The 26,445-nt window shown below is 39.7% G+C and overlaps 2 protein-coding genes across 5 annotated transcripts in view; one reads left to right on the top strand and one right to left on the bottom strand.

The window, feature by feature from the left end:
- Positions 1 to 24,095, bottom strand: part of RBKS (ribokinase) — a 68,266-nt gene extending 44,171 nt beyond the window's left edge. The window contains exons 1-2 of the mRNA XM_070932450.1: positions 23,728 to 24,095; positions 1,233 to 1,365 (exon numbers count right to left, since the gene is read on the bottom strand). Coding sequence (XP_070788551.1) covers positions 1,233 to 1,365; positions 23,728 to 23,780 — 186 coding nt within the window. The 5' untranslated portion in view covers positions 23,781 to 24,095. The remainder of the gene's footprint in view (positions 1 to 1,232; positions 1,366 to 23,727) is intronic.
- Positions 24,096 to 24,164: 69 nt separating this feature from the next.
- BABAM2 (BRISC and BRCA1 A complex member 2) overlaps positions 24,165 to 26,445 on the top strand; it is a 145,342-nt gene continuing 143,061 nt past the window's right edge. For 2 of the 4 annotated variants that reach the window (XM_070932445.1, XM_070932449.1), the window contains exon 1: positions 24,165 to 24,298. The gene's annotated coding sequence lies outside the window, so the exon portion shown is untranslated. Of the gene's footprint in view, positions 24,299 to 25,325; positions 25,384 to 26,445 lie in introns of those variants that run through there. The other 2 variants (XM_070932448.1, XM_070932446.1) reach the window with 2 other exon arrangements.

The raw sequence follows: 26,445 nt of genomic DNA, 5'->3' as shown, positions 1-26,445 counted from the left end.
GCTGATTCCAAAGTTTTCCAGACAGGTGTTAATCCAGCTGTGGGGTAATGAGTCAAATGCCTTCTTGTAATCAATCCATGCCATACTTAAATTCGTTTTTCTTCGTTTTGCATTTTTTAGTACCATTTTGTCAATGAGTAGCTGATCTTTTGTTCCCCTTGATTTTTTATAATTTCCTTTTTGTTCTACTGGATACAAACTGTTTTCCATCAGATGATTGAATACTGAATTTGCCAGTATTCTTGTAAAAAGTTTGAACACTGTTGGCAGACAAGTAATTGGGCGATAGTTGCTTGGCTCTGTGCCCTTTTCTGGATCTTTCATTATCAAGTATGTTCGACCAGCTGTTAACCATTCTTTGCTTGTTGCATTTTGAAGCATTTGATCAAATTGAGTGGTTATGCGATGATAGAGGCTGGTTAGGTGTTTTAGCCAGTATCCATGCAGTTCGTCCAGGCCAGGTGCACTCCAGTTCTTGACTTTCTTTGCTTGTTTTGCAACTATGTCAGTTGTTATTACAATATTTTCCATTTTGTTTCGTGTTGTTTGTTGTTGAATATCTTTGATCCAGGAGGCAGTTTTGTTGTGTTCCACTGGGTTTTCCCACAGTTCTTTCCAAAAGTTCAAAGTTTTTTCTTTACATAGGTGAACATTAGTTTGTACTCGATTTTCATCAAGGGACCGGTAGAAGAGGTGTTGGTTTCTTCTGAACTAGATATTTTCACAATATTGTATTATTATTATTATTATTATTATTATTATTATTATTATTATTATTATTATTTTCAATTAACATATTTAGAAAATGTTAATCTTTCTCTTTCAAAAATACGAAACTGATACTTTGGATTGTGTATTTGGAAAGATGCAGAATAGACTAATATATTAATTTAGCGTGTCATGATCCTGCAAAATATATTAGTATTACCTCTATATTAACGCTACCAGCTGCTTTAAAATTTTAGAAGTTTGATCATGAGATGCTATGGCAGTCCTAGATTGCACAGAGTACATCATTTGCCTATCCCTATATTATACTAACTTTCATCCAGAAAAGAATACACATACTCTGCTTAGGATTTTTTTTTTTTTGTCTTGGATAAGACAGCTAATTGTTAATTGTTAAATTGTTAATTGCTAAAATGAATGTGTAAATTTTGTCTGCATTAATATTTGAGCAATTTATTAACAACAGAATATACTGACAATAACCTATATAAACCAGTGCTTACCTTGCAGATCATTGAAGTTTTAGTCCCAAGCCGACCTGCCTGAACACACTGGTTGGCACCTTTCCCCCCAAATCCAGTGAAAAATTTATACCCATGTATGGTTTCGCCAACTTTTGGTAGACGTTTAGTAAGGCTGTTGAAATAAAAGAAGGAAGGATACTCTTTGTTACATATTAACAACTGAATTCTTAAAGAGTTTTTAAATATTAACCATATAGAATTGTTAAGGCCAAGTACTATAGTGATTTAATTAAAAGTAGTTCCAATAATAATCTAAAATTTGTACATGCAACCTCTTTCATGCTCCTATAAGAACAAAAAATAAGACCTCACAATTGTTTCACTGTTTCAAATTAGACAATAGGTAACTAATCACAATATATGAAGTAGTGAAAGAAAAGGTGTATGTAACTCACAGTTATTTACCTAATACCAAAAGGGGGGTCATTCCAATAAACATGCCCACTTACGCAACATGCATACACTCAGAGCAAAAAACAAAACACAGGCATTACAGTAGCATAAATCAGTCAACTTGGAATGGATTATTGAAGAAAATATGGTATTTTTTGGACCTAGCTTTTGGGGAGGAAAACAAGAAAAAAAAATCTGCCTTTGCCTCTGCGCAATTTGCCTCCTTGCAGCAAACAGCAAACAGCCTGGTCAGCTTCAGCACAGCCTGATTTAGTACCAACAGTGATTGGCGGTTGGATCTGCCTCCTGGAATACCGCCTATCAGCTGTTCCAGGCTGCGGGGATCGCCATTGCCCATCACCATCATCGCTGCCTATTGCCGCCTCTGCGCATGCCATTTTCAACCTCTGTGTGTCCCGTTTTTGGCCTCCGTGCGTCTCATTTTCAGCCCATTCCAGACGGCGGCGATAGATGGTGACGATCCCTACTGCCTGAAACAGGCCAAAAATGGGGTGCGCAGAGGCCAAAAATGGGATGCACAGAGTTGGTGATAGGCAGCAGCAGCGATGGGTGGTGACAGTGACAATGGGTAATGGCGATCCCTACAGCCTAGAACAGCTGATAGGTGGTATTCCGGGAGGCAGATCCAACCGCCAATCAGCTGCTGGTGCTAAATCAGGCTGTGCTGAAGCTGACCAGGCAGTTTGCTTCAAGGAGGCAAATTGCTGGGAGGCAGAGGCTGAAGGGTAGGGTTTCAGTCACATTCGCTCGGCTTCAGACATTTCCACCCACTTTTTTTGGGGGTGGGGGGAAGTGTCTTATACACCGAAAATATGGTACTTCACAGCCTAAGGAAAGCCTTGGGTTAATTTTTAATATAATACAATAGAATCACCATGTAGAAACTATACAATCCTATTTGGGAAGTTAAAAATGCTTTTTCTTTTTGTAGGTTTGTGTTAGTTTGTATGGTTTTTTAAAAATAAATTATTAATAGAAATTTGTAAAAAAATGAAATGTAACCTCTCACATTGTATCTTATAATAAAGGTAATTGCTTTAAAATCATCTTAAAACAAAATTCATGATCATAAAAAAAAAGGCTACTGAACATGGTTAAGGGAACTTCCGTTTCATCATGCGGCACCATCCTATGTACTACAAGGCAGGACTTCTCTTTGGAGGACCAGGCTTTCTAGCTTCTGCTGCAGCCTGGTAGCAACAGCAAGCTTATACTGCAACAGCAGACTTATATACTGCTTCATAGTGCTTTACTTCCCTCTCTAAGCAGTTTACAGTCAGCATATTGCCCCCAACAATCTGGGTCCTCATTTTACCAATTTTGGAAGGAGGGAAGGCTGAGTCAACCTAATGGCTGCTTCAAACTCACAGTTGAGAGGAAGTGATGGAACTGGTCTCTCAGTAGTTGCAAGAATTAAAAGCCGATTGCAGAAGACTGGAGACATCCAAAGAGGTAAAAGAAACACTGGAGAACTTCAACATCTTGAATCTCCAAAGACCTATGCAAGGGTCCTCTGTGTAGACTTTAGTTCAGCATTCAACACCATCATTCCAGACATTCTTTTAACTAAACTAAACCAGCTAGCGGTACCTGAGCACACTTGTAAATGGATCATAAGCTTCCTAACAGACAGGAAGCAGCAGGTGAAGCTAAGCAGAATCACATCAGATACCTGTGTGCTCTCTCTACTTCTCTTCTCTCTATATACCAATGACTGCATCTGTTATTAAACTACTGAAGTTCGCAGATGACACAATAGTGATCGGTCTCATTTGAGACAATGATGAATCCACATACAGACGGGAGTTTGAACAACTAGCCTCGTGGTGTGACCAGAACAGTCTGGAACTGAATACACTCAAAACCATAGAAATGGCGGTGGACTTTAGGAGAAACCCTCCCATACTACCACCTCTTACAATACTAGACAACACAATATCAACAGCAGAGACCTTCAAATTTCTAGGTTCTACCATATCTCAAGACCTAAAATGGACACCTAACATCAAAAACGTCATCAACAAAAAACAACAAAGAATGTTCTTTCTGCGTCAACTCAGAAAGCTCAAACTGCCCAAGGAGCTGCTGATCCAGTTCTACAGTGGAATTATTGAGTCTGTCATCTCTGGTTTGGTTCTGCAACCCAACCTTCAGAGGATAATTAGAATTGCAGAAAAAACAATTACTACCAACCTGCCTTCCATTGAGGACCTGTATACTGCACAAGTGAAAAAGAGGGCTGTGAAAATATTTACAAACCCCTCGCATCCTGGACATAAACTGTTTCAACTCCTACCCTCAAAACAATGCTATAGAGCACTGCGCACCAGAACAACTAGACAGAATGCCATCACTCTGCTAAACAAATAATTCCCTCAACACTGTCAACACTGTCAACACTGTCAAACTATTTACTTGTAGGTCAGTAGGTCAAAGGTCTCAGTGCCAGGCTGTAGCAGCACACTGCCGGCTGGTGATGTGTGGGTCTTTTCTGCTTACTTCATTACTTCATAATTGGCTCAGATGTGGATGATCTAATATAAGCTCACCTAGAGAAGATGGCAACTTGAGAGAGGGGTGAATAACTTCTATCCAATCAGAATACTGTTACTGTGCTACCTTTTATCTGCTTGTGTAAAACTGTATAAAAATAAAGTTTTCTACGAAGTCTGGAGAGACATCTGAGAGACATCTTGAAGACATCTTGAAACAGAGCAAAAGCCTGGACCTCTGATTTACAACATTTACTAAGTCTGCATTACCATTAATCTTTGTTCCTATCACCCATTTCCTCCCACTTATGACTGTTGCTGGTATCCTTAAGTTTTATATTGACTGTTTCCTAATATGATTTGATTGTTTATTTGTTCCCTATGACTATGATTAAGTGTTGTACCTTATGATTCTTGATGAATGTATCTTATATTTTATGTACACCAAGAGTGTATGCACAAAGACAAATTCCTTGTGTGTCCAATCACACTTGGCCAATAAAGAATAGGCGGTGTAGGAAATCAAAGGCTCTTAATCAAGGGGCTCTCATAAACACATGGATATTATTGATGCAGCAAGCTGGAAAAACTCCAGTACTTTTTATACCAAGATATGTTTTGCTGAATATAGGGAAGAGCAGAGTACAGAAAGAAGTCTGAAGGAAAAAACCCATACCTGGCCAAGATAACAGCAAGTCAAAAGTTGGCCAGCTATGCAGTAGCATGAAAGAGAGAGACCCCTTCTATTTTAATCTTAGTTTCCTCTTTCATGTCTGAGCAGTGCAGGACAGGACATAAGCAAGTGGGTTTCTATGGCTGATCAACTGTCCCAGCCTCAGAAATAAGATTAGACTGGAATAATAAAGTTGGAAGGGACCTTGGAAATCTTCTAGTCCAACCTCCTGCCCAAGCAGGAGACTATGTATCATTCAGCAAGGAGATGGAGGGATGGGATGGGAAAAGAATGGTTACAATAAAAAAAATTGTGAAAGCTAAAACAAAGAAATTGTGTCAAACATCTGGAAAACCAATCACACAAACCTTGCTTAAAATATCCAACTTAACACATCAAAAATACATACGTGCATTTCTTCCTTAAACACACTTCCATCTTGCATGTCAAACCTCCTGCCAAACACATCTTAATAGATAGCTCAGGAAAATTCACTTTTAGAGATACAGCTTTTAAGAAAAGAAAGCCGTGCTATAATGTAATGCTGTTATCTTGTCACCGAATTTTGTAATGAGAAGCAATTACTAGATTTTGATTTCATTAGGCTAACTTTAAAAGCATTTCAGCCTTCTGTTTTGAAATGGCAATTATGAGTAATTTCTACGATTAAGGAACCATCTGTTACTGTGCATCCTCCATTCACATGTACACTCAAATGTGCATTTTCCAGAGGAGTTGAGCACATATATTACAGACTTAGCTATGTTTTGAAGGGAAACAGCTGCTTCTAGAACAGAACAAAACAACCTAAACAAGCATTCAAGTCCAAAGTCAGAAGCTTTTATTTTTAATACATACATATTACAAAAAGTAAAACAGCTTGGTTATTTTTCCAACTCCAGAATACATGGTCCAGAATACAAGAAAGACAAAGATAGTAGACATTAATATTTATCATTTAAAGCAAAGGTGTCAAACTGGCGGCCCATGGGCCGGATGCATCACATGCAGGCCATGCCCTCCCCAGCTCCGCAAAGGCAAAAAAGTCACGATACATCATGTGACGTGATCGAGTTTGACACCCATGATTTAAAGCATGGGTGGGCAACAATGGTCCTTTTATGACTTGTGGACTTCAACTCCTAAACCAGTCAGAGGTTTTTCACTTTTGATTTAAAGAAGGCAATACAATGAAAATGGCAAGACGGGGGGGAAACACGCTGGACCTGGTTTTTGTCTCTGGACAGTGGTTGAGTGATCTTAAGATAGGGGATATAGTCACCGAGCCCCTGTCATGGTCGGATCACTCTCTCCTTTGCCTTGACCTTCGAACCGCTGCACCCCGCCGCAGGGAGGCAGAGCCGGTAAGATGGTTCCGTCCAGGCGCCTGATGGAGCCTGATAGGTTCCAGATGGAGCTTGGGCCATTCCCTGAGGCTCTGGCTCATGCCTCGACTGGAGACCTAGTAGCCGCCTGGGATAGGGCGGACGCTGGAGCTCTGGATCGGGTTGTGCCTTTGCAGCCTCTGACCCGGTGCCAATCTCATCTAGCTCCTTGGTTTACTGAGGAGCTGAGATGAAGCGCCAGAAAAGATGTCTAGAGAGCAGTTGGAAGGCCAGCCTTTCTGAATCTGACCGGACACTGCTAAGATCTCATATTAAGAATTACCTAGTGGCGATAAAAGCAGCAAAGTGTAATTATTTTGCTCTTATTGCATCATCAGATAACCGCCCGGCTGCCCTGTTTAGGGTGACCCGCTCCTTGCTCCACCAGGGAGTGCGGGAGGACCCCTTGGAGGGTAGAGCTGAGGACTTTGTACAGTATCTGCATGACAAAATCACTCAGATTCGGGAAGACCTGGACTCCGACTGGGTAGTTTCAGGGGGGATGACTAAGGCAGGTCTTGAGAATGTTATCTGGGATGAGTTTGATCCTGTGACTCCTGATGATGTGGACAGGATTCTGGGTAGACTGAACACGACCACGTTTGTTGGACCCGTGTCCCTCCTGGTTAGTGCTGTTTTCTCGGGAGGTGACGCAAGGCTGGCTCCAGGGGATTATAAATGCTTCACTGGGTGAGGGTGACTTCCCCGCTGCCTTGAAAAAGGCGGTGGTGAGGCCTGACCTCAAGAAGCCTTCCCTGGACCCGGCAGTGTTGTCTAATTATCGTCCGGTCTCCAACCTTCGCTTTGTAGCAAAGGTTGCGCGACAGCTCCCCCAGCACCTGGATGAAACGGTGTATCTGGATCCGTTCCAGTCGGGCTTCAGGCCTGGGCACAGCACAGAAACGGCATTGGTCACGTTGGTTGATGATCACTAGAGGGCTTGGGACAGAGGTTGCTCCTCTGTCCTAGATCTCTCAGTGGCTTTTGATACCATCGACCATGGTATCATGCTGCACCGGTTGGAAGAGTTAGGGGTGGGGGGCACTGTGTTGCGGTGGTTCTCCTCCTTTCTCTCCGACCGGTTGCAGTCTGTGTTGGCAGGGGGGCAGAGGTCGACCCCGAAGTGCCTCATATGTGGGGTGCCGCAAGGGTCGGTCCTCTCGCCCCTTCTGTTCAACATTTATGTAAAGCCGCTGGGCAAGATCATCCGTGGTTTCGGGGTGAAGTACCATCAGTACGCTGATGACACTCAGCTGTACATCTCCACCCTGGACCACCCCAACGATGCCCTTGAAGTGATGTCCTGGTGCCTGGAGGCCGTGCGGATCTGGATGGGGAGAAACAGGCTCAGGCTCAACCCATCCAAGACTGAGTGGCTGTGGTTTCTGACGTCCCGATATAGTCAGTTAGTGCCATCACTGACTATTGGGGGCGAATCGCTGGCCCCCACGGAGGGGGCTCACAACTTGGGCGTCCTCCTGGATTCACGGCTGTCTTTAGAAGAGCACTTGACGGCTGTGACCGGGAGGATTTTTCATCAGGTTCGCCTGATTCGCCAGTTGCATCCCTTTCTGGATCGGGACTCCTTACTCACGGTCACTCATGCCCTCATCACTTCCCGCCTGGACTACTGTAACGCTCTCTAAATGGCGCTCCCCTTGAGGAGCACCCGGAGGCTCCAGCTGGCGCAGAGTGCGGACGCGCGGGCGGTTATGGGAGCAACGTGGAGTTCCCATGTAACACCTCTCCTGCGCGAGCTGCACTGGCTCCCGATGGTCTTCCGTGTGCACTTCAAGGTCTTGGTTACCACCTTTAGAACGGTCCATGGCTTAGGACCTGGTTATCTATGGGACCGCCTGCTGCCACCAGTAGCCTCCCACCGGCTGATACGCTCTCATAGAGAGGGGCTCCTCTGGGTGCCGTCGGCCAAACAATGTCGACTGGCGGCCCCCATGGGGAGAGCCTTCTCTGTGAGGGCACCTACTATCTGGAATGAGCTCCCCCCGGAGATACGGAGGATCCCGGATATGCGCACCTTCCGCCGTGCTCTCAAGACCTTTTTATTCCATCAGGCTGGCCTGGCCTAACTTTCCCTTTTTCCCCTTTAAAATGTAAATTTTAATCTGTTCTTAATTATTGGGGTGTTTTAAATCTGTCTTGGGCCAAATTGTTTAATTCGGTTTTATTTTGCTTTTAAATTTTGTATTTACGTGTTTTATCTTGTGGCTGTTCACCGCCCTGAGTCCTTCGGGAGTAGGGCGGTATATAAATCAAATAAAACCTAAACCTAAAACCTAAGACCAAGATAAATTCCAAATAACTGTTTTGGAAGCTCCTGAAGATAGGACAAGAAGCAATGGATGGAAATTAATCAAGGAGTGAAGCAATCTAGAAATAATGAGAACTTTCCTCACAGTTAGAACAATTAATCAGTGGAATGGCTTGCCTCCAGAAGTTGTGGGTGCTCCAACACTGGAAGTTTTTAAGAAGAGATTGGACAACCATTTGTCTGAAATGGTATAGCGTTTCTGCCTCAGCAGGGGGTTGGACTAGAAGACCTCCAAGGTCCCTTTCAACTCTGTTCTTCTGTTAAGGAGGAAGTAATAGTGTAGAAAAGAGAGTGCCGACTCTCCCATCTGGTCTTACATACTTAGGAAAATAATCATCTCAGACTATTTCCTGGTCTTGTTGTCTTTAGTTATACTCAAACATAAAAAGAAAGTGTCGAAGTGTTCAGAAAAGCTTCATTTCTATGTTGTCCGGAGGCCAACTGGATGATACAGTTAATTAGACTGCTGGTACTTGTGGTGAAAGTGGAGCGACCCAAAGAGGCTTTGCAATCATTAGGGTCCCAGAAATTAAAACAATTTTATTTTTTTTATTAGAACTTAACATGGAAATCCTCAAATTGAGACTTCTTTTTAAGGCCTGATTATGCCAGAGAAAATAACAAAGGAAGTGAGACTTGATTAAAGGAGGAAAACAAAGCACTATAACTGCTTTCAGGTGCTTTTGGGAACAGCAAAATGTTCTGATGAATGAAGCTCCTAATCAAAGGAAAGATAGTTAATCCAGTAATTATGACCTCCTGGCCAGAGGATATGGTTATATCATTTTCTAAGTTGCAGAAGGAACTCTTGCCAGAAGCTTCTCTTTTTCAGCCTCACAGAAGTCTTAAGAAAGCAAAATGAAGTTCCTTTTAATATTTCAGCTAGCTCATGTATGCAGGTCAAATGTAAAGCAAACCACCCTACAGACTATGATGGCCTTCATAAGCCTTCAGTTAACTGTAGAAGGACATATTTCTATCGGGGAGGTGCCCTACAGATAGTAATCATTTGGAGCTTTCCAAAGTCTTGTTTCTCATTGCCTTCACAGGGGGCTTCTGCCCAGTGGTGGGATTCAAATAATTTACCAACCGTTTCTTTGCCCTAATGACCGGCTGGGTGGGCGTGGCCAAGGGGCGTGACAGCACTTAGTCTCCTGCCAGTCGAAATGGGCACGGGGTTAATTAGAAAATGTGGGCTTTGCTTTGTGACATCCAGATCCAGCAAGCAGGGGGTGTGAACTGCACAGAAAATACACTTTCATTTGGTTATGAAGAAATATCCCCAAAGTCAGATGTACACTAAATGTAGACTGACTTTTAGCTACACATGTTCCCAACAAACAGCAAATTTTGAAGCTCCAGGTGAAGAGGATTCATTTTAGGATGAGTAACCACAGTTTGCATGTTGGAGGTTCCTAAAGGAACTCTGGGAAACTCTATTTTAAAGAACATTTGAGGGAGAGATGCAGAATAGCCTTTCTATCAATAAACACTTTTTGGTTAGAGGGACTCAGAGCCTGCCTTATATGAGATGGCTCCCAGTGGATTTCATTCTAAATTTTGATATGATTTCTGTAAATAAGGAATGTAGAATTATAATGGCTGAGTATTTGATCCTTCATACATCAAAAAAATACAAAGCTAAGGGATAAACAAATAAAAAACAGATTTGAAAAAAAAAAGGCTCAGGAAAGAAAAAGAGTGAAAGTGTAAGAAAGAAAGAAAGGAAAAGAAGGAAAACGAAAAAAAGAATGACTTCCAACTTTCTTTATTACAGATATAAGTAAAAAATATATCAAACTCTTACTCTAAAATTAACATTTGTCTATATTATTTCCATAATCCCATATCTAATCATCAAAGCCCAGATCAACTTTTAATTTCAGTTTCTCCCAAAAAGTCCAGTAATGGTTGATATCCCTTTAATCACTATTTGTTAAGAAAACCATTACTGATTTATTTAATTGCACCAAACTCTAAATAAAACAGGAATGGAAAATCCCAAACTCTAGTGCAGACCAGTGCTTTTCAACTTTGGCAACTTTAAGGTACATGGACTTCAATTCCCAGAATTCCCAAGGCACCATGAAGTTCACCCATCTTAAACTTGCCAAGACTGAAAAACACTGATCTACAGATAGGGATTTTTCCATTCCTCTTTTATTGGTTCTTACTTACTTATAAGCAATCATAATGCAAAATCCTCACTTCTACCCCATCCCAGAGCAAAGATAATGCAAAATCCTCACTTCCACCCCATCCCAAAACAATAATGCAAAATCCTCACTTCCACCCCTCCCAGAGCAAAGATAATGCAAATCCTCACTTCCACCCCATTCCTCACTAACCTGCTTTCCAGCTCCATTCTCCTGTGTGCAGGGCAACAAAAGAAGACCACGAGACTACCAGTTTAAAAAAGGTTCAGTCAGACCTTCCAACTTCTCAGGGGAAAAAAAAAAATCTTTGATGTTGAAAGTTGAAAGGTCTGACTGAACTGACTGATCAGCCTTTCAGCTGATCGGCATGTCTGGTCCACTGCTACCTTCCAGCTGATCCGCGTGGCTCCCAGTCATGCCCCTGCAGCCTCCCTACCCTGAATGGCAATCTTGGTGGGCGGGGGCAACCAGTGGTGGGAACAACCAGTTTGCCGAACTATGCAAAAAATTAACAACAGGTTCAGCCAAACTAGTGCAAACTGGCTGAATCCCACCACTGCTTCTGCCTCTTCTTGCCTATATTTGACCTATTGGGACTGGATTTTCTTGCCTAGATCTGAACACTACCTTCCCTTGGGGGAGCTAAACAGCCAATGAATGGGATAGGATGAATTTAGAAAGCCGCTCCAATATGTATATATAAAGTGTTTTGTTTAACAGCAATACTGCATGCTCTTCTCTGACAGACCACCACTATAGGGATTTTAGCAACTGCAATTGGGACTGATAACTGGATAGTTAAGCAAAGTGATTGCTAAATGAAAATTACGTGACTGTGACTATGCTTAGGATTTTACTTCAGTTTGCATTTGCTTCTTGCTATTTCCTTCAGATGAACTGGGGTTGTTTCTCTTTCTCTCCAAAGACATCTTAGTATGAGGTAACTTAGAAAGTGAAAATAGGACAGAAACACTGTGAAGGTCATAAATGTGAGATTGGTCACTAAGTTGATTTTTTTTAGCACTATTGTACATTTCAACAGTCATTAAATGAGGTAGTCACTAAGCAAGGACTACCTATACTAGCCTCTAAGCCCGTGATGGTGAACCTATGGCAATACATCTCTGCAGGCACATGAGTCAACGGCCAGCTCACCGCGCATGCCTGCGCACCTCCTGCCAGCCAGCTGATTTTCAGGTCTCTGCCAGGAGATGCACGCACATGCATGGGGGATGGGGAGGCCGCGTGCACATTCACGGAGGTGGGGGGATGGGGCGCTCCCATGCCCCGTTTTTGGTTCCAGGAGGCTTCAGGGTGGCCTGCTAACATCAAAACAGGGCATGGGGCGGCGGCGCCCCCCCCGCGGCCCGTCTTTGGTTCCAGGAGGCTTCAGGGAGGCCTGCTAGCACCAAAACGGGGATCATGCGCACCTGAATGGGGGGGAGTGCGGGGGGTGTGCACATTCATGGGGGCGAGGCCTATGGGGGGCATTGCATTATCAGTGTCGACACGCACGTGCACACTTTTGCACATGCACGCATGCTTTCGGCACCCAAAGAAAAAAAGGTTCACCATCACTGCTCTAACCTATCACTGTTTAATAGCACAGAGCTTGAACAAGGTATCAAAAGCAGATAGGGAACTCTAGATTATGCTGCATCAAATCTAAAATCAGACCATCGGCAAAATTGGTAGTTTTTCAGGAGGGTGGGGTAAAGCTTTGTCTCTTAAAAGCACAAAGTGATTCAAGATAAGAAATGAAGGATGCTGGTTCTGGGAATGCAGGCAAGGTGCATGAATAGAATAGCTCCAATGGTAAGAAAATACCACAAGCCCTTTCTTAACCCAGAGGAACACTGGGTTAACATTAAATCTGAATTAAAGGCTTCTGATATTGGATGGTCAGGTAAAAATAATGAACTGACATCTAAATATAACCGGTTTTAGAACTAAAAGTAGACAGGACTCAATAATTTTGGAGAATAGCCTCAGAAAGAGAATTTTTTTTTTAAAAAAAGTAGATTCTAGAAAGGTAACTGGAACTAATCAACGGAGTAAGATATATCCATGCAGATAGCTACTGATATACAAAACTATAAGTGCTGAGGAGGTTATCTAGTTAATCATTTTTATAACTAAATAACTTGGTCTGAATCTAAGAATGTTTAATAAGAGTCTTGAAAGAATAGTGGTGCATAAAATCTATTACAGATCAAGAGTGTTAACATAGAACTCTTAAATAACTGAAGACTATACTGTTGAAGAAAATACTTAATAACCAAGGAAACAGGGAGAAACACTGGCAAGCAGGCCTATTAAATGCCAAATGGCAGAAGATGTTTACACAGGACTTTGTTCCTGGCAAGAAAAATGTTATAAGGGTGTTGACAACACAGCATAATGTTCAGTTTGTGAATATCTTGAAATATGGTGAGATAGAACAAAAGCCTTGCAGGAGATCCAAAGCATGGCACTCCGCCTTCAAAGTCCAAATAAATGTAATATCAAATGAAGAAGAAGCAAAGGGAACATTTATCTGAGAAACAAACTTTGTGAATTTTCTGGCTATCAAATAATTCTTCCAAAGCTGGTGTCAAGTTTTATTATGCTAAGGTCTGTCAGGATACTGACAACAGATATCCACATTTCCAGCCCCAAATGCTGCTTATAATCTTATAATTATAAAAATTTATAATTTTATAATTGTACTGTACTGGTGTCTGAGTGATAAGGATGAAAGTTCCATAACGAAAGATCAAGATGTACATGAGCTACATTTCCCATTTCCCCCCAAAGAATAAATGCAAAATGAACAGTTGAGAATACAAAAAGTTCAACATTTTAAATAATAGGAGGAAGAGGTACAATTGAAGCATTCAGTTGTTAGAAACATGATTGGGAAATACCTACTTTGAACATATTTAAATATTAAAGGTATAAAATTAATTACCTCACTGATCATAACAAAATGATTAATCCATAAGCATACTCAAAGCAATATATCTATTGTCATAAGTCAGCATAGATTTATCAAGAATTAATTTAATTGTTGATTGAATAACTTCCTTAAAAGATTGTGAGAACAAAAATACACAGATACAGTTATCTGTTACACAACTGAACACCTGTATCATACAGCACCTGGTAACTAGGTATTTGGAACTGAATATTGTAGAATATTTAAAATCAGAATTCCAACCTGTTGGTGTTTAGTTTTTTATACTGTAAAAAAAAGATTCTAAATTCTACACTTAACATAGAATAGAATCTACTGTAAATCTATTGTGTCTAATGTAGTTCTGCATGTATGGTTCTACTCTGGAACTATCTAGTACAGTGGTTCTCAACCTTCCTAATGCCGCGACCCTTTAATACAGTTCCTCATGTTGTGGTGACCCCCAACCAGGGGTGGGTTCTAATTTTTTTTACTACTGGTTCTGTGGGTGTGGCTTATTTTGTGGGCGTGGTTTGGAGGTCATGTGACTGGGTGGGCGTTGCTAGCTGGTCATGTGACCGGGTGGCCATGGCTATGTGTATAGGGACTACTCAGAGGGCTGAAAAAAGTCATTTCTGACAGGTCCTCGCACTTTTGACCGGTCTTCGCATTTATGACTGGTCATCATTTATACCCATTGTAGCATTCTTAACAACCGTGTCACTCATTTCACAACTGCTTCCCTTCACCATGGTGACAAGATAGGGCAAAAATGTAAAATGTGAGGACAGTCGTAAGTTCGAGGACTGGTCAAAAGTGCGAGGACCAGTCAGAAATAACTTTTTCAGCCCTCTGAGTACTCCATATGCATAAAAGGATACAGCAATAGAGAGGGATGAAGGAAGGGAGGGTAAATTAGAGTAGGAGTGAGGGTAAGAGAGGGAGGAAGAGAGGAGGAGAATGAGAAAGGAAGAGGAAGTAGGGAGGAGAAGAAGAGGGGTAGGAAGAGAAAGTAAGAAGGAAAGAAAAGAGAGAGGTGGTAGGTTTGAGAGAAAGATTGCTGTACAATAAAGAAGGTGAAAGGGAAGAAAGCCAACCCCAAACAAATATAAAGATATTAAGATAAAGAATGAATTGTTAAACTTTAAAGAATAAAAGAGAACAAATATGAATAAATAACAATAACTAGAGACACACATACAAACATACAATGTATTTTCTTTGAACAGAGTATTTGGCCGGTTCACAAATTTAAACAGTGTTTAGTTATTTCAATTAAATTTACAATTTCTATATTTCCTTTTTGCCAGATTTATTCTTCATCTATTTTTGTAAAAAACCAATATTACCCTTCACCCTCATCTCTAATCTTAATCAAATTCAATTTTTCCCTTCTATTCTATATTATACCCCTTCCCATTGTCATCTATTTTTATATCCATCCTCACATTGGTTAATTATGTAATATTACAGTTTAATATAAATTCAACATTTTAATATAAATCAATTAGTTATATAACTACCTTTTTTGTATAATAAATATGAACATGAATATTCCAATTATTTCCATGCAATCCAATTTCTTACAAATCAATTAATTATATTTACCAATAATAATAAACCAAATAATTTCCCCCATATATTCCTCCAAACCACAACTTAACCATTTCTGCTTTCAACACAATATACAATTAATAGTATCTCAATTATTACAATTCCCTAGTTAAATAGAGCTTTTTTTCTTTTGTGTTTTAAAATCTTGAACTCTCCTCTTTTTCCCTAAATTTCCCATTGTTTGCACCTACCTTTTTTGGTGAGGAAAAAGAAAAGAAATTTGCCTGCCTAATTTTCCAACGTTGCAGCAACAGCAAAGCCAACAGCCTGCTTTACTTTCAATTTCCTTTTTCAGCATAGCTAGGGGGAAAAAATTGCTCCAGCACTCTTTGCAAACAAGCAGCAGAGTCCTGAGCAAAACAGGTGAGAGCAAATCAGCTGAGAGTCGGGAGCCGATCTAATCAAGGGCTAATTAGCCTATGCTGAAGCTCCGCGGGCCAATAAAATTACAAAAAAACACCAAACCATTTGTTAAATTGCTGGCTCGCCCACCCCTCGCCCACCACTATTTATTGGCAATAAATAGTGGTGCGGAGGGGCGGGGCGAGCCAGCAATTTAACAAAGCCCCGGGGGAAGAATTTAAACAGTTTTTTTTTCCTCTAGCCATCAGCTGGGACTCAGGAGGCAGAAATAGATTGGGAGTGGGCGGGGTAAGCGAATGGCCGGCGATCCAACAGAGCAGAGAGTGAGGGTGAGTGAAGGTGTGGGGGAGGCGAGAGAGGGCTTTGGCGACCCCTGTGAAATGGCCGTTTGACCCCCAAAGGGGTCGCGACCCCCAGGTTGAGAACCGCTGATCTAGTAGAAATAAAAATGTTCAAAATGAAAAAGATTCAAGTGGGGAAATCTGGATTGGTAATAATGCATACAAAAAAGATCTTGGAGTAAAAATTTATTATATATTGAGCATAACCAGTAGTAGTAGGGCTACAGAAAAGACTAATGCGATTTTAGTCTGCCTTAAAAACAAGTATCTCTGTATTACGGGAAATAAGTTCCATTTTTTGTATTTTCCATGTTTTCCATTTTTGTATTTTATGATTTATTATTGTTATCTTATGATTTATGATCTATGACTTACCACTTTGTTGTTTGTACACTAAGAGCTTATGCCCTGGAGACAAATTCCTGTGTGTGTTCAATCACATTTGGCCAATAAAGAATATTCCTATTCCTATTTCTAATAGTTCCATTTATTCTACTTTGGTCAGATCTTATCAGCATCTGATTCTGGATACTATAAGTAGGATTCAGAGAAATTGGAACAGGTTTAGCTAATGCTTATGAGAAAGACTAGGGGACAGGAAACTACAGTAAATTATATGAAGAGAGAGATTGAAGAAGCTGGCCATGTTGGCATTTGACAAAAGGATACCAATCGTCAAGTTAAGTTGTTTAAAAGTTGATGAAGACACATTGTCTCTTGCTCTATAGTAAAGGACATATAACGTATCTAAGTTAAATTGCTTCCTCCAGCTTTATAAATGTAATTTTATATTTTGTATCGTGGAGAGATAATGGCAGCATATCACAGCATAAAAACAACAGGTAAGATAAAACAATAATTTCTGCTATTGTTTCTCTTGCATAAGACAGTTTTGATCAGCTTCTCCATTTCCTAATTTTCTTAAAAGCTATGATAAATTTAATCACCTCATAATTCTAGCAATCAAAAGAGGAGAGTAACTTAACCTTGTAACATTTCCAACATTTCCAATACTGTTAAAATCACATTCTTGGTCAGTACTTGATTTTTGCAGCCTGGCAGTACTTCAGCTGTTAGCACCATCCAGTTTTTCTCTCTGACCATTTTAATTTATTTCTATTTATTAAAACATAACATTTTAACATCTCAAATGTATAAAAAATAAGAATGGCATTAGCACTGAAGGCAATGAGATGCTACAGTTTATAACTCTACTCATAGAATCTCATATGTCCCATCAAAAGTTTAGTCTAATTAACAGAAAAAGGTGGTGGAATCCAGAAATAGTACAGGTTATATTATAAGTCTACAAATATTAAAATAAAGCGGTGCCTAACAGCTAGGGAGAATACTGCTAAGCTTCCTTTTATGCACATTTTCTACTTTAAAGGGTAAGTCTTTAAAGATATGATACTGTATCATAGTCTTAAGCAAAACCATGCCTCTCAGGTCCACGGAAAAACCTCTCTCCATAGAACCGGTCCCAGATGCCCAAAAGGTTGGGGGCCACTGTGGTAGGTTACAAGATTATAGCTTTAGTCTGGCAAGATTCTGTCTACTAGGTGTAAGCAAATAAAGAGCTGGACCAAAGTGGATTTCATTGTATAGTGAATAAAGTTATGGGAACAATGTTTGGTGCGGAAGTTGTAATTACAGCTTTCAAATATTGTATCTTCTACAATCAGTCTTCTTCTTCTTCTACAGTCAGAATTATAGCAAGAAATATAAAGGCAGGACTTCACTTCTTTTCCAATGTTAGAACTAAAGTACTTATTTAGAACTTTAAACTGTGGGCAGTTATAAAATGAATGCTGGAAGGATTTCCCTGTAGCAACCATTTTGTTAATGGGTGATAAAGCCAGTTTCAAAAGTTCAATTTATCACAATATATTTTTCATACTCTTTGGAATGGAATGTTCCCTATTGCCCTAGCTCTAAATTTTAAGGGGATATAAGTATTGAGTCCAAAATTTATGTTCTAAATGAGACATTTGTTAAGTGAGTTTTACCCCATTTTATGACCTTTCTTGCTAAGCGAATATTAAATGAATCATTGTGGTTGTTAAATTATAACATGCTTCTTATAACATGCTTGCAAAAGGTGATCACATGACCCTGGGCTACTGCAACCATCATAAATATGCCAAGTATCTGAATTTTGATCACATGACCATGGGGATGCTGCAACGGTTGTAAATGTGAAAAACTGTCAGAAGTCACCTTTTTCAGTGCCATTGTAACTTGAAATAGTCACTAAATGAACTGTTGTAAATCGAGGACTACTTGTATTTCCAAATAAAGGGGGTTTTGGAAATAGATATTGGAAGTGTTATTTTCCTTTGAAACATGCCAACCTTCCATTTTTAAATTAGTTTTAATTAGTTGATTTAATTAGTTGGGGCACGGCAGAAAATCTGGTAGGCACCAAGACCAGAGTGTGTCACATTGGAAAGCCCAGATTTGGGAACTCAAAGTTTCCATATTCAAGGTATGCATAGTAACACAAATCCCTTAGTTAAGTTCTAAATGCAGGGGTCCCTAACCCCTACCAGTCCGTGACCTGTTAGGAACAGCCTGCACAGCTGGAGGTGAGTGGCGGATAAGCGTGTTAAACCAAAACCACCCCTCCTCCCAGTTCGTGGAAAAATTGTTTTCCATGAAAACAGTCTCTGGTACCAAAATGGTTGGGGACCACTGTTCTAATGCATTTTGGAGCCAAATGAACATCTTGCCCCCCACCCCACCCCAAACCCAACTCTTTCAAACCTGCATCTCTAATTTGATTCTGACTATATTATTTGTATAAAACAATGAAATAGAAAACCTCAGTTCTTTTAACATACTGTTTCATCTATGGCAATATAATTCCAAGCCACATTATTTAAAGAAAATCACCTTCTCCATAACTGACTGGAGGTTTCGGGTGCTCATGAGCTGGTTAATCCAGCATTACTTTGAATAGAACAAGGGTTTCTGATTTTATTGCCAAAGTTTATCAATAATTAGTAAGAAGACTTCTAAAAACTTCTAAAAGAAGACTAAAATCACAAGCCTCTGCAAACATTTTTGAGGGAAAACCTCACCAACAGATATTTTTGATTTTAGATTCTTTTAAATGTGTTGGAAAATTTTGCTGACAAGGAAATTGTAGTGCTCTGAACTGTTGTACAGCAATAGAAAAAAAAACTCTAAGAAATTCGGTGCCTAACAATAGTTATTATTCTGAAACTTATATTTGTTCTTTCCATCACAATACAGAAAGCCATTTCACGTGGCTAATTTTGTTTTCTTTTAAATGTAATCATTTTCTTGCTTGGATCAAACAACACAAACACATTTATTCTCTTACCCATACTGAGTCCCTTAAGAAGTCAGCAATCGTTTCTTAGCTTCATGTAGGCTATAATGCCAAGGAGTTTGGTAAAATGTAAGTCTTATCTCTTGATTTTTAATTGCCCATGTCCAATGAAACATTTTAGTCTTCCCCTGATGGCATCACGGTCTACTGCCATGGAAATAGCTAATACTACAAACAACCACCTCACTTCTCTGGAAAATAGAGAGACTGTGTAGCATGGAAATGACAGCTGGGATAAATCAATCTTCAGGTATAATAAACATTTATAACAGCTTACCTAAACACACATACTCTACATGCAGACATACACACATCAGTAATTCATACCAATCTGGGGGTCATTGTGGGACAAGAAAGGCTCCTTTAAATGTCAATTTATCTTCTCCCACTTTCATTTTTGTTGCAACTTTTATTTAAATTCAAAATTTCCTCTCAGCTTTTTAAGATGGGCCAACAACTGTTGCTACTCCAGCGTCATCAGCCTACATCTCAATTGACTTTCATCATTATTGTTTATTTGACCAATGCTGTATGTTCATAATTCTTTCATACCGCAAATATATATTGTGTCTTTCCACACAACTGGCGGGCGGGGGGGGGTCAAGAACCTCAAAATAGTGTGTGAAACTGGATGATCATAATCCTGCCCTTTCCTAATGTGAATCACACAGGTGTAAAAAGGGGCAAGGCTTAATCACCAGGTCACGCCCACTGTTTTGGTATTGTCAACCCTCCGTGGATGGCTCTTGAACTCAATATGCTAAGGTTAAATAATCATAGAACCAATATGGAATAAGTGCTTAATATCAGATTAAAAGTGGAAGATTCAGTTTTAAATTCCCATTTATCCATGAAGCTCTCAATATGATCTTAAGAGGTAGGATTAGGCTAACTGGAGAGAGAATGGAGAACCAAGCACATTTCTTTTTGCTCCTTGAAAAAAAATTGTGATAGCAATGTAAATTTAAATGACAAATAATACAAAATTAAATAAGTGATGATTTTCTGTGACATACATATATGACAGCTTGTATGTATACACACATATTTAACATACTCTAACACAAGCTTAAAAAATACCTATTAACTTTTATTGGGGCAAATGCTGAATTTCAAAATACTACACAGGTGGACTATTCCTTTTCAATGTTGTTTATTAACAATCTCCTAATCCTAGTTGTTCTGTTTATAAATATATTTCTAAGTTTTTGAATAAATTCTAAGGAATATAAAATTAATATTCTATGGTGATTATATTTTACAGCTATGTATTTTATAGTTGATTAAATAAAAGGGTGAGGTGCTGAAAAAAGTTCAGGGATAGCACTTAACTGCATTCTTGAACTGAACAACCTAGTTGCGTTTCCATTGTATAAACAAAAAATTTATTTGAACACCTTTCACTGATCAGGGGCCCATTATGCATTTGGATGCAAATTGAATCCAGGGTAGACATACATTAGCACAGATGCCTGCAAGGCAGGAGCATTGTGCAGCAAATATGATAGGAAATTTCTTCCAAATTTTCCACTATAATCAAACTCAAGAGGAAAAGAAAAAAATAAACTGACCTTCAAGATTCAGAAACAGATCTCAGTATCTTGCATAATAATTTCAACAATACAGGATGCTCAACATTTTCATAACTGAGAAAAATACACTAAATATGCCAAGTTACTACATGGAACAACTTCTAATTATAAGCTTTTAAAAACCATGGACTAGGACTAAAATCAACTATATTTTGAAGTATCGTTCACACACATGGTATTCAAGAAAAAAGCCTGCACAGAATTCTGTACAACATAGTTCTTGTATAACTGGCAAAAATACTTAACTATGAGTTAATTAATAATCAACAGTAACTCAATGCTTTATGGAACATTTACTAACATGTTTTAAATCTGAATGATGATCAGGTGTTGGAAGGTGGCTTTAGGCATGTGAAACAACATGAAATATGGCACTCCATTCTGAGACAAAGGGAAGGAAAAGTCTACACTGATCATGGGGTGTGGATGAATATAGCCAGAGATAAAATCCATGCAGTTAAAAAGGTTCTTTTCTCCCTATCAATGTTAAAGCACTTTTCCAATTTTAAGAGATACAAACTTAGAAATCAGACTTCTTTGAAATCTATGGGAGAAATTGAAACAGAGATAAGGCCAAAGGAAGAATATTTTAAACAATTTTTTTAGAGGTGTCTAGAGTCATAGAGGGAAACAAATCAAGCAACAAAGTATCTGCTTGTTCAAATAAAATTTGACAAGAAATTGGAAGAGACAGGGAAGACCTACAGGGGGAACCTATTGAATATTCTGCTGGGTTCAGATGACCTGGTTTATTTTTTTAGGCAGGCTGAATGATTGATGAAAGTTAACAAATAGTAATATATCTAGGTCTATCTACTAATTTACAACAGGGAGCTCAAGACATTTACATAACTGTCAGCTAAATTAGATCCAATACTCAACAGAAGCTTCAATAGAAGGAAAATCTGTTGTCTCAGCAGGAAACTGTGTGTGTGTGTGTGTGTAAGAGAGAGAGAGAGAGAGAGCGAAAGGAAGGAAGGAAGGAAGGAAGGAAGGAAGGAAGGAAGGAAGGAAGGAAGGAAGGAGAGGGTATTTGTGGTAATTATTGAGCATATTTACTCAAAAATGAATCGGAATGTAAATGTCAGATGATCTTGCATTTATAAATCAGAAAATAAGCCCCAATGAAATCAATGCTTTGGTGATATAGACGACTTGCATTATTCATCACAATTATTATGATTCTGACCATAAGGAGACATTTTGTTGAGCTGATGCTTTTTCTTTTCTAGGCTCAGATAAGTGTTTTTGATACTAATTCTTCTGCTAATTATCAACTTACTATAAACATTAACAGAATATATACATGGGATTCATACACCTTCCCATGAAACTATATTGGTGTTGTGTTTATAGATTTTTCTTCATTCCATTGTGTATTCTGCTCCTAAATGGTGGTGAGCAATATAAAGAGATTTGAGGTCTCGTTGGATTCACCGCTCTCAAGACTCATACCAGAAACTGTAATAGATCATCTAGAAACTATAGCCCTTCCACACATGCAACCAAAAGTGTGGATCAGGTATCTAGATGAAATCTTTGTCATAATAAAAAAGAATTAGAGAAGGCACATAAAACAACATCTTCAAAGGGATAAAATTCACAAGAGGAAAAAACAACGAGACTCTATCCTTCCTGAATAGCAACAATACTCTTCCTGGATATCCTCATCAGCAAAGGAAACAGTGGCAAATTAAAAATGCAAACCTATTGAAAAACAAACTACACTAACTTAAGTGCTCCATTACTAAAGTAACAACCCAACCTCCCATAAAAGGAGATAGCTAAGAACATTATTCAATGGCTAGCTGACAAAGACAGAAGCTAGAAACAGGGAAGTATATGAAAGGATCAGGGATACAAGGAAGATGTGTTTAATTTGTTAGACAAACAGTATGAGTATTGGTATTAATATATATTGATATAAATGCGATGAATATTGCTGTAAACATTTTGAATATTACTTCCTAAAATAATTTGTACCCAGACAAACACACTGTTCAATTGAAATTGGAATTTTTATATACTATAAAATAAAATTACAAAAAAAAAAAAGAGAACATTATTCAGACAAGCACAAATGCACTGTGGCAACCTAAAACACCAGAAAAAGGTTATGAGAAGGACCATGTTTTCCCAATGAGATCTACATGACCGACCAGAGTAGGCAGGCATACAAAATTAAAGAGTCCCCTCTCTAAAATGGCCCATATAGTGGAACCAAAAAGAAGGATCTTCTCCATATAGAACATCATCCCTACAGACATAAAATTGGGCCCCAATATGATGCACTTTGGCAATCATGCACTGAATTCATGATTTTGCCAATGGATCTGGGACCTCAGACTATAGGGAGCCCAAAAAGTGATTGGTCTGATAGTTGTTGGTGGGGGAGTGAGGATTTATTGGTTTTGTATCAGGTTTTATCTTTGTAAGACGCCTGGAGTCACTGAGTGCAAATTGGGCAGCCATATATATTTTCTTAAAAAATAAATGTAAATAAACCACATCTTCCAACAAAACCTAGGTTTTTCCCAAAGTGGTCCATACTGAACCCCAAGAGATGATGGGACAACCCAGCGTTATTATTAATTCATAAGTACTATTAGTTAAAATAGCACTCATTAGTTTCATATAATAAATGTTTGGAGCGTGAATAAACGATCTAAAACTTCACAGAAGAGTTTGGTGAACTGAAGAGTTTGAGGACCTGTGGATCCAAACCTTTTCTTTCCATGTAAATGGAAGACTCTGATTTATTTGGACCAGTTTTTGCATTGAGTTAGGGGAGAAAAAAGCAGGGCCTCACGTGCAATACTAACCTCACTAGATCAGTCATACAGGATCCCACCACGACGATTTCTGCAACTACCATGCTGAGAACGGAGCAAGGAGCCACTACAAGAAACTTTTTTTTTCTCTCCACCACGTGACCTTTAACCTGCCTCTCCTCCAGCCGCTCTCAACATTATCCGCCTTTACCAGCCCGCTTTACCTGCGGGGTCCTTCTATTTGGCTACCCCTTTAAAACGCCTGATCACCTTTTTTAAAAAAAACCACGTTTTCACGCTAACTCGCGCCTACGGACTAGAACGATGGTCGCTGCAGAATCTTGCCGCACCATCGCTCCTTCGCCATTTATAAAAAAAAAAAAAAAAACGTATTCAATCAGGCGCGCGCAAGACCACCTATGCTCATTAGGGAAGGCCCACTTTCCTTTCCTTTCCTTTCCTCCGGTTTTCGAGGAGGGGCCGGGCAAAGGGGCTCGAGTGTCTGCAAGGCGGCTGGCGGCGCGCACGTAACGTCCTGTAGCGTGCCAGGCTTTTCAGGTGGGCGGATCCGCGCAGGCGCCCGAGGCGCGAGGGAGAGGCGAGCGGCCGGCGCACTTTCGGGGTTTGTAAGCGCTTCTTCTGATCGTTCTGCAGGTGTCCCTTAAGTCTCGGTGGTGGTTGAGGGAGGTCGGAGGAAGCCGAGCCCGGTTCAAGGCGGGCTGGGTGTCTGTGTCACCTGCTCTTTCCTGTGCCCGATCTTCCTTGCTGTGGGACTCAGCGTCAAGTGTAGGAGTTCCTGCGGGGGAAATCGGAGCTTTCATTCTTGCATTACCTCCCCCCCCCCCTTCCAAGCATTGATATTTATGCTCTTGTCTTTTGCTGAGCAGTGCTTGGAATGATTGCTCCATTACCACTGGCGAAACTCATCAAACCAAAAGCCTAACACTTTGCAGATGTTTATTAAGGTTGAGCCTTGTATCTTTCGTATTTGCTACAGCAGGCAAAGGTGTAAACGGATGGTCAGTTATTAACAGATAAATTTGGGAGCCAGGCTGCATCTTGTTTGATAATGTCGTTCATCATGGAGAATGTAGCCACTAGGAGTCAAAGACAACTTGATGGCACATAGTCGTATATTATACTTTTCTGTATACTTTTCCTCTAGATGTTGGAGTTGACAAATGTCACTCTACCCCCTTTTTTTTCTCTCAGGACAACAGCTCTGTGAAGTTGCTTGGGCTGAAGGATGCTCCTGAACTTCAGGATCATCTGATCCAACCAGAGTTTTGGCCCTTCAAGAAAAATCTTCCAGGAAATTCTGTTCATGATACCCCAGTTGCAAAATGATGGGGAAGGCACCATCAAAAGGCACCTATATTGTGGAAGAGCCTCTAGATGCCCTCTCAGTGATAGCCTTCTAGAAAGTAATGAAAGTAATGAAGACTAGTCACTTCCAGAGGATCTTTTAGGAAAGACTGCATATCATCTGGCTTATTAGCTAATTTATTTATTAGCTATATATCTTTCCCTTCATACAGGAACATACATAGTGTTCTCCATAACAGCAGCCCTGTGAAGTAAGTTGGGCTGAAATGTTATAATTGGCCCAAAGTTGCCTAGTGAGCTTCTACGGCTGAAGGTGACCTAGAACCTTCTATGGGTCTCCAATTTTTACTATTAGGCTGCTTATTGCTTTGGATCAATTTTGTAAGTTGCCATGGTAATTTTAACTGTGTTTTTATATTGTCATGCATCTAAACAAATTTCTATTAACTAAATTAAATTAATCATTTAATTAAAGGAATACCCTCCAGGGAACTTTTATGGATGTGGATGGATTTGAATCCAGATTTCCATTTTCAGAGGCCTCAGTTATAATCCTCCACCTGTATGCGTTCAGTCTTCATTTTTAGTATTAGGTTGCTTATTGGCTTTGGAATGCTTGAAAAATATATTTTTTGTGCAATAGTTTTACTTAAGTGTGAAATCTACTGATTGAAGAGACATGGTTGGATATTTACTTCCCTCCCAAGTAAAATATCCTTTATTCAGCTTACTGTCCAACTTCTAAATCTTTCCTGAATTATTAAGAAGTGGGGCACTTCTAAGGGTGACATGGTGGGGATGGAATAGAAAAAGCCAAAGTCCTTCGTTGTCTTTATTAGATTTCATACAGCTGAGAACATTCTGGGAAGAAAATACAAAACACAAAGTTAATGGGTAAACTTGGTATTCCAAGTTTAATAACTTATTATTTACACATCAGTATTAAAACGGAATCCTTAATGATGCATGAGTCAACTTTAGCAGTACAAGTACTTCTTAACTTACAATCTATCACTCAGCAAATGTTCAAAGTTCCAATGGACCTTCCAAGTGCTACTTATGACCCAGTTTCTAAGTTCTGACCACCCTCTCTCAAAGTCACATAATCACATTTCGGGCACTTGGCAACCAGTTCACATTATGGCCATTTGGAGTACACCATAGTCACATGACTGATTTATGACCTTTTTTTGCCAGAAACCGGAGTTTACTTTAAATTTCCGGCAAAATCCCTCCCATTAGGTACAATGGGTTCACTTAACAATCGCTGCAAAAAGTTCATAAAATTACCCATGTTCATGTGGTGACCCACTTAAACATCAGCACAACTTACAATTGTAACTTTGGGCTCGATTACGGTCATAAGTCTGTAGATTGAATAAAGTTTTTTAAAAAAATTAAAGGTATGTTCAAGGACATTGGGTCCTGGAAGTCACATGAAAA

The sequence above is a fragment of the Pituophis catenifer genome, unplaced genomic scaffold, assembly GCF_029215685.1.
Source record: "Pituophis catenifer annectens isolate HBS135680 unplaced genomic scaffold, rPitCat1.0.hap2 SCAF_1, whole genome shotgun sequence".
Classification (NCBI taxonomy): Eukaryota; Metazoa; Chordata; class Lepidosauria; order Squamata; family Colubridae; genus Pituophis; species Pituophis catenifer.
This window is presented reverse-complemented; position numbering and strand designations above follow the sequence as displayed.